Raw genomic sequence first — 13,093 nt, 5'->3', positions numbered from 1 at the left:
TTCAAGCCTCCATGTTTCCACATTGGTGACACACAGAGCAATATGGGGCACCCAAAAGAGAAAACAGACCAAATTACACATCCAGTGAATGCCATGCCAAAGCGGAAGCCTAAGAGGTGATGACTGCAACCACGTCCTGAGCTTTGGCACCAGCACGGGGCAGAGAGGACCGTAAGAATGCCATGCATTAACCGGAGAATTTCACATGAAACCAGGTTAGAGGAAGCGAGAAGCATTAACCACCAGTGCAGTCCTGTCTGAGAAGTTAGAGCGCCTTAGCTCAAGAGATTAATATGCATTTCCAGAGCTCAGAACTCGTTACCTCTCCAACAGTCCTCCACAGCACAGACATTATGTCTCTAATGGGGTCACTGTAGGGGCAGGGAAGTCCAATTACAAGCTCCCAGGTCTTCAGACTAAGGCTATGGGAACAGGAGCAAGTTACTCTGAGGAATTCGGGGCGCGCTGAGGTTCAAACACTTCACAAGGTCTCGACAGGAGCAGCCTGGGCGCACAGTCCCACACCTGCGGTAACGCCGAGCGCCTTCCTGGAGGGGTCACAGGCAGACACACCAAGCACACAGGCAGCTGCTCCGGCGGTAGGAAGCTACCTGGGGCTTTCCTCACGGCAATCCAGCTGAGGGCAGCCCACCCACCCCGGGAACCGGGAGTTATTTGCTCGGTTCAAATCAGGCATCTCTGGTGCCCTAGGAAGAGTTCTGACATGGGGCAGAGCGAGGGCTGGGTGTGTTGGTTCCACTAGCACTACGGCGTCTTAGGGAGGTTTGCTGAGTCCCTAGCAAGGAGCCTGCAGGGTAAGAGAAGTAAGGAGACCCTTGGAAGCCCTCCGGAGGGACCAGAAACGAGCCTCTCCCATCCACGTGAGCCTCTGCCATCACTTTCAGCCGCCAGTGGGCCCTTTGCCTTGCCTTCTAATGGCTTCTGACACCGCTGTGAAACATGCAGACAGATCACTGTAACTGGTTTGTGCTTTTAGTTCTCTTTAATATCACAGCATCCAGCCAGCAGAGTATCACGAAGTTTCAGAAGCTGCACAACTACCTGTTAGTGAGTAGGCAGTTAAGTCACCTCCCTCCAGAAGGGCCCCACGCGGCGACCTTACGGGGACACACCACGCACGCGTCACGTCTAACCTGCACCGGTCGGGGAGGAGGCAGCTTCCGCTCGCAAATTGCTAAACATGAAACTCAACAGTGCATTTGTTTGGACATATTAATACTGGAAAGAAAACCTAATCTAGAAACAAAAAGCAGAAATAATTTTGTTAAAGACTGAAGCCGGTGTTGAATGTTTCAGACAGAAGCTGCTGGACTTACCCTGCAGTGACTTTCCCAATCCCTGGCCCAGCTTCCACCCATGTTTCTGGAGTAAGCGGTGTCCAATATTATCCTGACAGACAGAACAGAGAAAACAAACCAAAAATATTCCAATAATATATTCTTCCCTTCCCGCTGACATTTAAACATGTGATGAGCAAGAGATTTTCTACATATATATGCATGCAAAAAAATGCTACTGAAAAGGCAATATATGCCCAATAAAAGGGAAAGACAAATGTCAAAAATTGCTGGCTAGAATTTTTCCAGGGGGACGGGGTATCGGGGACGGTCACTTTCTGATGGTGTGCTGGGCAACTTTTGTGCATCATGTTTAAAATAAAAAATAATAATAAAAAAAAAAAGCAATGTGGGAGAAAATAAAGTGTACCAATAAAAATTGACAGTAAAAAGCATAAAATCAAGCTATTTATACAATCATATCCATCACCTAGACAGCACCACTTAAGATTTTTTTTTTGTAAAGAAAATCTACAATGTGTTTAGTCATTTTGTTTGTGTGTCAGGCTTTTATAATACTGAGTAAGTTGTAAGTGCAAGACTGCCCCACCACTAGAAACCAAAACACAATCATAGCAAAATCCAGGCTAGACTTGATTGGGTTTTTATATATGTATATATATATATATAAACTAGCATGCAGCCAATATTAAACTGAAAAAACAGTGAGGTTAGTAAAAAAAAAAAAAATAATAAAATCAATTAAATAAAATGAGCTCAAGCACAGACTGGGTGATGCATTTCACATGTAAACTAACAAAAATACTAAGATGTTAGAATGAAACAGGCCTAGCAATAAGTTAACAGCAAGGAACCATTAGTGCATGTAGGGGAAACAATAAGCATAATGTCTCATCTTCCTAAAAAAAAAGGCTATTTCAGAATAAGTTAAGTGGAAAAGTACTGAGGCAGCAATTAAGTGTCAGCTTTTAAATAAGGCTGGACAGGGCTCAGAGTGGCATTCATTATAGGGTGGGTTTTTTTCTTCTGTTTGTTTGGTTTGGTTTTTTGCAAGTTTTCTTCCTCCCAGTGACAAAATCCAGGAGTGCCAATGGCAGCCTCGTAACCCTCAAGCTGAGGGATCCGCTGTTCACTAGCGGTGAGCAACTGGCAACTCCTCACAGATGGGCTCTTGGGTAGGAACGTGCCCACCCTCTAATCTAAAAAAAAAAGGCAAGAAAGAAACCAGATATGTTTGTTGGTTCTTAATTGCCACTACACAAACCACAACTCAGGATGTCACAGAAATACCCCGAATCACAACGGGCTGTGAATCCATAATATTGAGTGGTACATGGAACCGTACAAAAAACGCTGCATGTTTCTGTAATTAAATAACCAAGTCATCAACAGAAATCAGAACAGCAGTGATTCCTTCCATTCAATCCCCACTGAAGAAAATGACCACACAGTTTGCAGAACTTTGGTGAATCAGCTTGAAAGACACAATCTTCCCAAAGATATTGGCTGCATGGAGACATTTTTCCTCAAAAAACATCCTATCGAGTATAAATTTCGTTTTTTTCCAATACACCAGTGAAGTGAGACATTTTGTCTCGCTGTATTTTCCAAGGCACCAGCGTACATCTTTCCTACTCGCCTGGCTCTCCCCCAGGACATAATTAGGGCTACATGAAAAAAAAAAAATCAAACAAGGAGTAAGGGAATGTCTGCTTGTAAAAGCTTAAATCAGTGTACGCAATAAAAGGAAAAACGAACAAACGTGTATTCCAATCACAAAGACCATGGAGATTACCGGGGTGGAAGTGTAGGCAAACTTACCTTGGGCCATACCTGCTGCAGACCGCTATCTAACGGCCCCAGGGACCGCGCGGTCCTTCCTGCAAAGAGGGCCCCAGTTCATAGGGCCTGCGGATAACGCACTAATTGTTCTACCATTAGCACGTCAACTGTAGCTGACAAAGGATTATTGAATCAGATTTTAAAAGCCGATGCTGACAAAAATGGCTGCGTTTTCAAAAAAGGACAAGGAGTACTTTGCGATCTTTTGCTAAGTGGAGATGAGACATTGTGCTGACTGTGTTGTGTTATGAATGCACTAAAATAAACAGACAGATGAAGCAGTATGCTATTTCCAAAAGCAGTGCAAGTGGAGTGAAAGCATTTCCATACGAACCTGGCTTTAAAAACTGGGCTGTCAAAAGAACAGTTAAATGTAACACAAAGTAAGAAACTGTCCAATCACTAATGGTAGTTTTTCTTTTGCTTTGTTTTCAATTCACTGCTTGCAAGTAATGTATTTATTAAAGAAGAGTGAAAGCATAAAATAAATTCAACAAGTCAAGACCAGCTGGGAGATTCAAGAGCGGTGTGTTGTGACTGACACAGTGAAGGGGTAAACAAATGTTAAAGGGAAAAAAGAAAAATTTAGAAGGGTTATACACATTAGCACCACTTTTACAAAACCACTCAAGAGGATGGTCGCAAGTTGTTTGACAAAAATTGGAATTAGGCCTGAACGTTATCGTGCCTCAGTTCCCAGGAAGGGGGCATTTCTCCCCGATCACTTCCATTTGTTTGCTTAAGCAGTGAAACTTGCTAATTTAAAAAAAAAATCACCGAATTTAAATGGAGCGCCTTTGTTTCACTGAACCAAGAGAACAACCCCGAGAGTTTCGTATTAACATTCAAGTTGGGACCTAGCCACTCGTCTGCTCATGACGATTTCTAACCACGTCCTACCTTTTTCCTGCATTTCAAAGCCCTATCACAGACCTCTCACAGCGGGAGGCTGGCAGCAACGCTCTTCAGTGTAAATGCTACCCTAAAAAATTCAATTCTGGAGGGCCAGAATTGCTAGGCTCGCATGTGAGACCTGTTTTGACAGCCTGGCGAGTAACTGGGGATACCAGGACCAAACTCTGACACGGGGCTGCAAGTGCTGCCACCGCTGGTTGCCTTTTTTTTTTTTTCCAATTACATTTTTAAGTGAAAGCTCTGTAAAAGCGTGGACTCTTTCCCATAGGAAAAAACCATCTCTCTTACACCAAGCCTCCTGCTGTTGTCAAGAACTGCCGTGCCTTTTGACTAGCCTAGCCTCGTGCTGCAGCAGTTTTCCTACAGAAAGCTGCCGTGGTTTGCAAAAACGCCCCCAGCTCCAGCAGGAAATCGGAGCAGAGCTGCCAGCCCTTGGTGCCTGCGCGCTCACTTCGGAGCTCATGTGCAGCAGCCGGGTGAACAAAGGAGCTCTTGCTTACTCCAAGCTTACTCCAGCCTTACTCCTGGCTCTCCAGCAGTAGCGCTGCACACCGCTAGCCCCGGATGGCAGGATGCTCAGCGTAAGGCCGAGTGCCTTGGCAGGCTCCCGATGCAACAATTTACACCTCCCTGCACTACTCTCAGCACACTGAAGCTCTTCAGCAGAGGCGATCGCTTCCATTTACAGATGGGGAACCTCGCGTGGCAGATTTAGTGCGACTTTTTCAAAGGCACGTCAGAAACGTGAAGGTCTACGCTTCACCAGACGCTCAGGGGAGTCGGCTAAGCTGCTCTGGAAAATCTTCTGCAAAGTGACCTTCTCAAACAGCTCAAACTGGCTTCCCCAGTTCCCCGTCCTGCGCCCTGACCAGGTGCCCTTGCTCACTTTTCCCAGCTATCAGCAATTCCTGAGCACCATACCCCCAGCACGAGTTTCTGACAAAGGTCCTGGCCAATAGGAAAAAAAAAAATGCGTATGATGAAAAGATGCGTACGAGAACTGAAAGGGTTTGATGATGTTGTATGTGGAGAGAATCTGCAACAGGTGGATCGAGCTGCGTTACGAATAAACCAACACCAGTTGTGCCCAGTACAGATTTTCCGTACGATGCCCACGCCACCCCGCGTGCTGCGTTCGCATTGTTCGGCTCGGCATCGGCAGGAACCATACGTCTCTTGAGTGGGTTGTAAGCTGTGCTGACTGTGTATTGAGGAATCTATAAGCAAGGATTGGATGCTACCGGGTGAACCCATGCAAACAAGAGGTTGAAAAGATTCCCAAAACAAAACCTATAGCTCACTACAGATGACACAATGAAGACTAGAGAGAAAAGCCAAATAGTAATGCTACACCATTCAGCTTCAAGAAGCACATTATTTATAGCGCTGTCCACATATGGCTACTGCTAAATGTCAAATCAGCAGCCTCATCAAATTACACTTTGGAACTAGTGGAGTCCACAGATCCGTACAGATATACAGTGCGACAAAACCCAACTTCAGCTCGTGCAGACGTCTACAACGGCCTGGGATCTTCGAGCGCCTAGCACCTGAAGTCTGAAACCCTGCGCAGGGCAAGGACCTCCTCGTGTGACTGAGCAGAATTAGAGAGAGGGAAAGGACGTTTGTTAGTGATGACGAGGACAAGCTACCAAGCTCCAGGATCAGTGGACGATACGCAGCCTCGCCTCCAACCTGCAACGATGACGGCTTGGTTCGACTCCCTGACACTCTGCATGTGGTCTGCGGGGGAAAGAGCTGCTGTCCTGGGGGGCTCTAAGGGTGTATCGCTATCTCCTACTTGATCTGTACTGCTGGGACAAAGAAAACCGTGAATTCACAGCAAGATTCAGTACACAAGTAAATTAACGTGAAGAAAATCTGGATTCTATGAAAGCTGCAATACTTTGTGACTTCCCGTTTGAAAAACCTGAACTCGGTGCACTTAAAATATTTTTAAACAAACGCATGCAGCTTCTTGAATCAAGGAAAGGCTAAGTGCTCTGATTTTCAAGGACACCAAACACCAGTGGTTCCACTGACATGACCAGCCAGTGTAAGTGCAGCATCTTTCAAGCCAGAAGAACAACAAAAGTTGTTACTTGCGGGGGAAAAATAAATATTCGTCTCTGCAGCTACGAAGAGTTCATTGATAGGAAATACTTTCTTCAATTTCGTAATGGAAAATAGCTGGCTTCTCACTTAGCCTACGTACATCCACTAGCTCGTGTCAGCTCTGTTTTCCATAAATATACTTTGGTTATAGTCGCATGTTTCAGTCCAGACATCTTTGGCCTAAACAAGCTGTACAAAGCAGGATTTCCACAGGAACAAAATCCTAGTGCGCTAATTGAGGACACATTTCAACATTGTAATGATCTGTAGACTCCCAAACCTATTTTTCCAGCCACCTTTGAGTTGCATGCTGTAGCAGTACAGTCAGCACCTCTCAACAGATAATGCTGCAGAGATGGATCTCACTTCAGCGGTGACAGTCAAACAAGTGCTTCCAGCGAAACCCTCTGCCCTGTGGGATTTCCAAATGCAAGCTGCCTTTAGAGAGCTTTCGTATTACTAAAGAGATGCGAGAAGCTGCAAGAAGCACGTTTAAGAGAATATATTTGATCCACTGTGATCTGTGGAGTAACTGAACTTTAAACTTTACCTGGGAAGTGCTTTGATCTGCTATTGTTTTGAACACCCTCCTTCGCACAAAGACATTTGTCATCTGAACTAGTTCCACAATGTGGAACAGGCTCTTACTCATTGCTAAGAGCAGATTCATTCCTTTGTAAAGGTCAGTTGAATTACTAACAGCGAGCTGGTTAAGAATTACGAAACAATTTGTGAATAAATGTTAATATTGCAAGTATTTAGATGTGTGGCATTCGCAGGTTATATACTTGTACTTACTCCTTCCCTCTCAATTTCAGTTCAAGCATGTTATGCACTTTTGGGTGGGCCAACAGCATGAAATACCTGAAGCCAGAAAAAGCAGCGTGAGCACCACTCTCCTAGTGAAAAATCTCGCAGGACAGGTACACCAGACTCTGACAAGGAAACCACTCCTTCTAATGTGTGCAATTTGCCAGTTTCAAAAGCACATGGGTCATTACTAGGGTGGGAGCAAAATTGTTGTCATTGATGGCAGGAAACCTGACAATTATTTGTGCTTCCCAGCGACAGGTTTTCTTTCAAGAATCAACAGTGTACTTAATGAAGATAATGAAGATTTTTAAAGCAACTGGTTTGTTTCTGATGGCACTTTTTAAAAACCAGGCTTGTTTACAAGTCAGGGAAAAAACAAGCCACTGTGCAGCAGTTGCAGCTTTTGAACTCTGGGACTAGCACATGAAGCCAGCTCCAGCACGCTCCAACACAGAGCACAGTGGATGTGACAATGCAGAACACACATTTCATCACTTCTGTGACTTTTTCCTAGAGTTCAGTGTCCCAGGCTAAGGGTTTTTCTCCTCAAATGCTTGTTTCTCTTAATAGATATTAAAAAAAAGGGGGGGGAGGATGTTAAAATAAGAACTTGAGGTTTTAACTTTTTCTTCTCTTAAGGGGTAAATCATTCTCCTCTCCATCAGATGTTTTTCAGATTTAACCATAAGGCTACACTGCGTCTATTAAAACCTACAATGAAGTTGGAGTAACAGTAATAATGCCACAATATTTGGATGGTGATACATGCATGAATGAGATACTAAAGCTGTAATTTAATTTCAGTTCTCTGCCACAGCTCAACATTAATCAAACTGCAACAAAAGATTACATTTGCAGGTGATCCAAGATTCACTGTGAGTCTGTGTGTTCGTTCAGACTTTACAGGCCTCAGTAGGCATCACTTCCTTCAGGATACCATAAAGATTTGATCTATGACCATTTCTATTCCCCTGTTTGAAAAAACATTTAGAAAGCAGATAACCAGGCTAGTCTGTAGGTAGTATTTTAATTATTTTGTAAATGCTAATTTCCAACACAGCACAGAGTAGGTAGGATACCCACAAGTATTTCTCATTATATCTACACAAGAAAACAAGCTTGGCATTTTAATTAAAATCCCCATGTCACAGCATAAGATTAAAGTATTCAGGAAAACATTGAATACAAATTCCCATCTCTGCAGCATTATCTCATGCGTCATCGATTACTGCCATGCCTAAATCTAGCATCATGCCAGCACATTAAGACAGTAGGTACTATATGCAGTGTTCACTGGACCAGAAGAACAGAAATAAGAAGGGGGAAAGGAAACCCTAGAGAAGAAATTAAAAAAGGCAGACCGTGCAATACAAACCAGATCATGGCTGCTTAGCTAATATGGGCCAACTGCTGCGGAAGAAAAATGTCGAACACCCCAAGTTGTGTAAATTTTTGTAAACATCTAAACACGCACACAAACACACACAACACCAACCTACACACGAATGAAAATATATATTCATCTTTTGCTAACACTGAGTTTCTTCTAAGTGCACGCTAACATGAAGAAACTTCAAAATTATTATCTGGGAAAAGAAATATTTGGGAAGTTCTAACTTTAACAAAAAACTAGTCTTAATCAGAACACTGCTGGGCAACCCTCCTTTGTTCCCTACCAGTTTTCCTCCTCTTGTACTGAAACTGCAAATGAATATTTAAATTGAAAGGCAAAAGCTAAGTGCCAAACTCGCGGGTGAAGTTTAGGCTGAACAAGATATCATGCCTGAGACTAGCAGAAGATGCTTTGCAGAGAGAAAAATGTAAAAGCTCCAAAAAGCTTAAAAAGGTGAAACTAAACAAAACTTAATTTTCCCCATCTTTTGACTGTACTCTCCATACCCAATTCAGAGTTGTTTTTTTAAAAAAAATGAAAAATGCTTTAAAGAAACTCACAGCACAGTTTCAGATTGATGGGGAAGGGCTGCTATACTAATGCTAATGCATCCATGTTTCCATACTGCCGGATGTCATCCTAACACTGTTCTTTAACACACTAGTACTAAACCGAAATTAAAAACTATAAAGGATCAAAATACATTTTACTACGGTCTTCCATTAGGTTCACATAAGAATTACACTGATTCTTCAACAAAACGCATAAAGAACAAAATAAGCGTCTACAAGTGAATGTATTATCGTAAATATGTTCTGAAATATCACAATGAACTAAAATTTAAGTTACCTAGAATTTCAGGAGAGCTACTTAAAGATTAAATCCCTGGCCCACTTAATCTTGGCATGCAATTCACCACAACCATTAACCCTGCACTGTCATTTTCAAAAAGGAGCCCGCTCCTAACCAATTTGACTGCATTCACATCAAGTACCATCCGACCACGGCCTAATTTTTGGTGGCTTGATGATGATAAGCATGTATCTTACCGATTCTATAGGCTTGTCTAGAGATGCTTGCTCTATCTCCAGGTGCCCTTCTTCATATTGATCAAAGTGATTGCCCTGTAAGAGAAGGAAACTGTTAGCTCTACAGCAGAACACAGTGCCCGCGGCGTCATTTCAAGATACAGGCTTGTGCTTGTATCTTGTGCATGTTAGATTTTATACTTGTTTTGCTGGCTAAATATAAACTCATTAAATACAGCCTCCATTCAGTATGTAGGCTATAGGAAAAATAAAGTCATTCTGAAACCCAACTGTACCAATTCAATGAGGATCACAAGTTACAGAAGTTGGTAAAATACCAAAAAATTAAGATGCCAACACTTTAGGGGGGCTGTTTATTTTCATTTTGTTTTGTTTTAAAGCCTATGAAACATTGACCACAAGCACCAGTGCTGGCCAAAACCACACAGAACAAGAAGCAGAAGGAACTGACCCCACCAGCTCCAGGAAGGCTTTTTGTGGGGGTGTTTTTTGTTTTGCGTGTTTGTTATTTGGTTCGTTTGGTTGTTGCTGTTCGTTGTGTTTTGTTTATTTGTGTTGTTGGTTTGTTTGGTTTGTTTCTTGCTTGGGATTTTTGGTTGGCTGGTTGTTTTTTAAAGTAAGAGCAAGGCTTTCCTTGCATCAGGAATCCAAACTGCCTGTAGCATATGTGTAACGTCACGCACCTCGAGTCAACCAAAACCCACAGCAGTACCGCAGGAAGCCCTCGCCGCGCCCCGGCACATGGCCATGGTCTGAAGCAGCCCCCTCCCCGCACCCCCAGCCGCACAGCGCCGGGTGAGCCCAAGCGACCGCCAACACCAGGAGCCGCTCGGTTCAGTGCCACGAAGCCAGCCTGCAGGCTGGATGCTTGGTCCAGAAGCACCAGGCGGGAGCATTCTGAGCACGGTACCTAAAGCCGCTACGCAGAAGTGGCAGCGGCCAAACAGATGAACACGTCTGAGGAAAGAGGACCGAGAGATGCACAGCACACTAATAAAGCGTGCAGATGCTCACAGGGCAAAGAAAAGGCTACAGGTAGCGATAAATCCAAGCCCCTCGCTTCTCTACGCTCCTGGATCAACTCCGTAAGATAGCTGCAGCCCGCGAGGTGTCTGCAGTCCTACAGAGTGGCCACGTGGATAGGAAAAGGAAGTAGGATTATTGTTATTGTGTGCCACACCTAGCTCCCACACACGCACACCACATGTGCTTCAGATCGCTGATTTCTGAGCGGGGCCACCCCAGGCCCCATCCTGCCGGGCCACGTGAGCGCAGCACAGCAGCGACGGCAGCCGGAGACCAGTGCCACGCGCCCGCTGCAGGGCAGAACCGAACCCCCCGTCCTTCCGAGGAGTCGAGCAGAGGGGCTCCCGAGCTGGGGAAGCAAATGGCAGCCGGTGTCCTGGAGAGCAGCCACCGGTGCTGGAACACCCTCAGCACAAGTGGCCATTTCAGGAAATCCACGTCTCTGGTGGAGCTTCTCAGAAGCCTCGAATTCCTGAAATCGCTAACGCTGTGAACCAGTTTCGGCCATTCGATACGTTCACGACGCATCACTAACAACCACCACAGCTAACACAGACCTTGGGGGGGGGGGGGGGAAAGAAGTTCCACTTGCTCACTGCGAGCTCGAAAACAAAGCGGAGAGGTGCCTGCTGGAGGGATCAGGCCCAGCAAGGGGCCGCTTCTGCAGCTTCCCAACCTCCCCTGGGCACTGCCCGGTGTCACGGCCCCATGCAGCCCCCGAAGGCTGTCACCGTCCCCTTCCCAGTGCCACCAGAACCCTCAGCCAGTACCAAACACGCGGGGATTTTTACTTGCATCCCAGCTCCGCAATTTCTTTGAGCAGGAACACCTCTCACCGCTGCCAAGAGAAACATGTTGTTGCTCTCCTCCTTTCCACCAACACCAACTTTTCCTTCTGCAAGAATTTTAATGAAAGCCAGCATGAGAAAGAGCAAATTACAGCCGTAATGGACTGCCTCTTGGAAGCTTACAAGCCAGGCAACAGCCTCCAAAAATCATCTGAAACTGGTGTTCCTAGCCAGTGATGCAAATCTGCAAGAGAGCATCCTGACAGAAACCTGCCGCCAAGAAAACGTGCCTTGACACCCGAAATTCTGCCCTATCCATCATCCGCGGGGCACAGACAGCCCACCCAGGCCACGCTCTGCACCCAGCGGTTCTTTCCCACGTCCCCAGAGCAGATTCGGGGTTTCACCTGCAGGCAGCAATCCGCTCCCACCCGACTACTTTTTCGGACAGCCTTTGAGAAGCAAGCTAAAGGCAAACCTACTGTGCACTTGCAGCATTTGAGCCGCGTACGACAAAAATCGGTAGCTTTTGGAGATGGGCACAACACAGCTGTACACAGCATACACGGACGTGTTGTGAAGTCAGCAAGCCCAGCCTCCCCAAAACAGCGCCCAAGAGAACAAAAGCAGTCAAGAGCATGTATGCTGCTGCTGAATTTGTGCTGTCGGCTGCTGCACGTTAGTAAAATTTCATGTACAAAAGCGAAATCCACAAAACATTTAGGTAACGAGCACCTAAAACACTCCCAGCAAAAGCCAAGGCATAGGCTTCTTTTCCCCCGTTGATTTCACGATGTGATTTTGCTGCCTGCAGATAGCTCAGAATATGCCAACTAAATTACCTGGAGCTGGCAAAATATTTCTGCCTACTCACCGTCTCCTTCTGTGCACTGCCTGCCAACACATTTAAATTATTTTTTAAAAAGGCAAGGGTCAATTCCACTCTGAAAGCACACCTTGCTGATTTGGGGCTTTACAACTCTATTTGTCTTCGATTAAAAAAAAAAAGTCTCCTCCCAGAAGCTACGCAGGAGACTGAACAGATCAGAGACAAATGCAAAGAAGCCAAAAAGCAACCAAAGCTGTTCCAAGTCCCAGGGATCTCACTATTATCTACTTTATATACCTGGGGATTTATATTATATATTTGTATACTTCCGGGGCTTTGTTACCGGTAATGGGAGTGGAGCTGGGCTGCCTGCTCTTACAAGTAGCAGCACTACAAACGCCTCGTGTGGAAGCAGGCAGGGTGCTTACCATCGCCCCGAACTCCTGGGTAACGCGAATTCCGTCGGCACACACTGCGCCGAGCCCCGGGGGGTGCCAACACCGCGCTCACTATATTAGGAAGTCGTCTGCTCCACGCCTGGCAATTTAAGCCACCACGGTAACAAAGTGTCCAAACCAAACCAAAAGCAATAGGCATCACGGAGAGCATTCTTTTTCAATACTTAAAGCAAACAAAGGAAAAATTTTCCTTCTGCCATCAAGTAGCTCACCCTGGAAAAAAAGCCAGGAGGTAATCCAGCAGTCGCGCCGAGGTCAAATCTATGAGCGTATTCATCATAACAGTGCCTAAGGAGCAAGCAGAGAAGGGGCTCCCGCTCCTGCTGCCACAATAAACCCTCGCTAAAGCGGTGCTGCCTGCCATCGCGTGATCAGAGGCCTTTCGGAGCCGGGACTCCGTGGGGCTGAGGCAGCACAGTTTGTCCCTTCGCTTCCTCGGCCCTGGAGCTGGCTCCGAAACAAGCTGGGGGGAATTCAATCTGTTGTCTTTGTTTTCCAGTTCCTCAACCTGGCACATCGAACGGATCCATTTCACATTTCTGTGCC

General features: G+C 45.5%; 1 protein-coding gene across 5 annotated transcripts in view; it reads right to left on the bottom strand.

Moving 5' to 3' along the window:
• Nucleotides 1-13,093, bottom strand: part of GPATCH8 (G-patch domain containing 8) — a 55,050-nt gene that overhangs the window by 30,503 nt on the left and 11,454 nt on the right. For 2 of the 5 annotated variants that reach the window (XM_080565496.1, XM_080565495.1), the window contains exons 2-4: nt 9,447-9,521; nt 3,496-3,513; nt 1,338-1,410 (exon numbers count right to left, since the gene is read on the bottom strand). Coding sequence is in view for 1 of the 5 variants with exons in the window: in XM_080565494.1 (XP_080421620.1) it covers nt 1,338-1,410; nt 9,447-9,521 (148 nt within the window). In the remaining 4 variants the exon portion in view is untranslated. Of the gene's footprint in view, nt 1-322; nt 423-1,337; nt 1,411-3,495; nt 3,514-9,446; nt 9,522-13,093 lie in introns of those variants that run through there. The other 3 variants (XM_080565494.1, XM_080565498.1, XM_080565497.1) reach the window with 3 other exon arrangements.

This window comes from Anser brachyrhynchus, assembly GCF_964034855.1.
Source record: "Anser brachyrhynchus genome assembly, chromosome: 22".
Classification (NCBI taxonomy): Eukaryota; Metazoa; Chordata; class Aves; order Anseriformes; family Anatidae; genus Anser; species Anser brachyrhynchus.
Note: the sequence above shows the minus strand (reverse complement) of the source record. Positions and strands in the feature narration are given on the sequence as shown.